This window comes from Penaeus monodon, chromosome 33, assembly GCF_015228065.2.
Source record: "Penaeus monodon isolate SGIC_2016 chromosome 33, NSTDA_Pmon_1, whole genome shotgun sequence".
NCBI classification, from domain to species: Eukaryota; Metazoa; Arthropoda; class Malacostraca; order Decapoda; family Penaeidae; genus Penaeus; species Penaeus monodon.
In genome coordinates, this window is record NC_051418.1 from 10,801,718 (window position 1) to 10,802,189 (window position 472).

The 472-nt window shown below is 62.7% G+C and overlaps 1 protein-coding gene across 1 annotated transcript in view; it reads right to left on the reverse strand.

Moving 5' to 3' along the window:
- Positions 1 to 189: 189 nt before the first annotated feature.
- Positions 190 to 472, reverse strand: part of LOC119594242 (telomere zinc finger-associated protein-like) — a 3,896-nt gene continuing 3,613 nt past the window's right edge. The window contains exon 5 of the mRNA XM_037943311.1: positions 190 to 393. Coding sequence (XP_037799239.1) covers positions 190 to 393 — 204 coding nt within the window. The remainder of the gene's footprint in view (positions 394 to 472) is intronic.

The following is a 472-nucleotide window of genomic DNA, read 5'->3' on the forward strand; positions in this document are numbered from 1 at the left end:
CCGCTTTCGCTTGCGTGTGCGCACAGAAGATGCTCTGTACGTTAATCACCATAAACACTAAGGTCACGTACGTCAATTCACCCTATAAAACCCTGTCACATTCACTTAATTATCTAATTAACATCAGTTAAGATCCTCCTTTCCTTAAGTACACGAACTGCAATGGCCAGGTGCATTGCGCGTGCGCTCCTAGGCACACGCGACACTGCCTTCGTGCCCTGGGCAGGCGGCGCCCCGGTGCCCGCCGACGGGCCACCCGGGGCGGCAGGCTTGGCGGCTCCTGCAAGGCAACACGGACCACACGGGCCACTTGGGCCACACGGGCCCCGGCCGCGCCACCGCCAACACCACCACCTCGTCCTCGCGCTCGTCCTCCAGGCGGGCCCGGGGAGCCTGCAAGGGGAGGGAGGAGGGAGCAGGCCGTTATGCGAGGCTAGGACGTCGCCGTGGAGGGAGACTCGAGGTCGCCCTC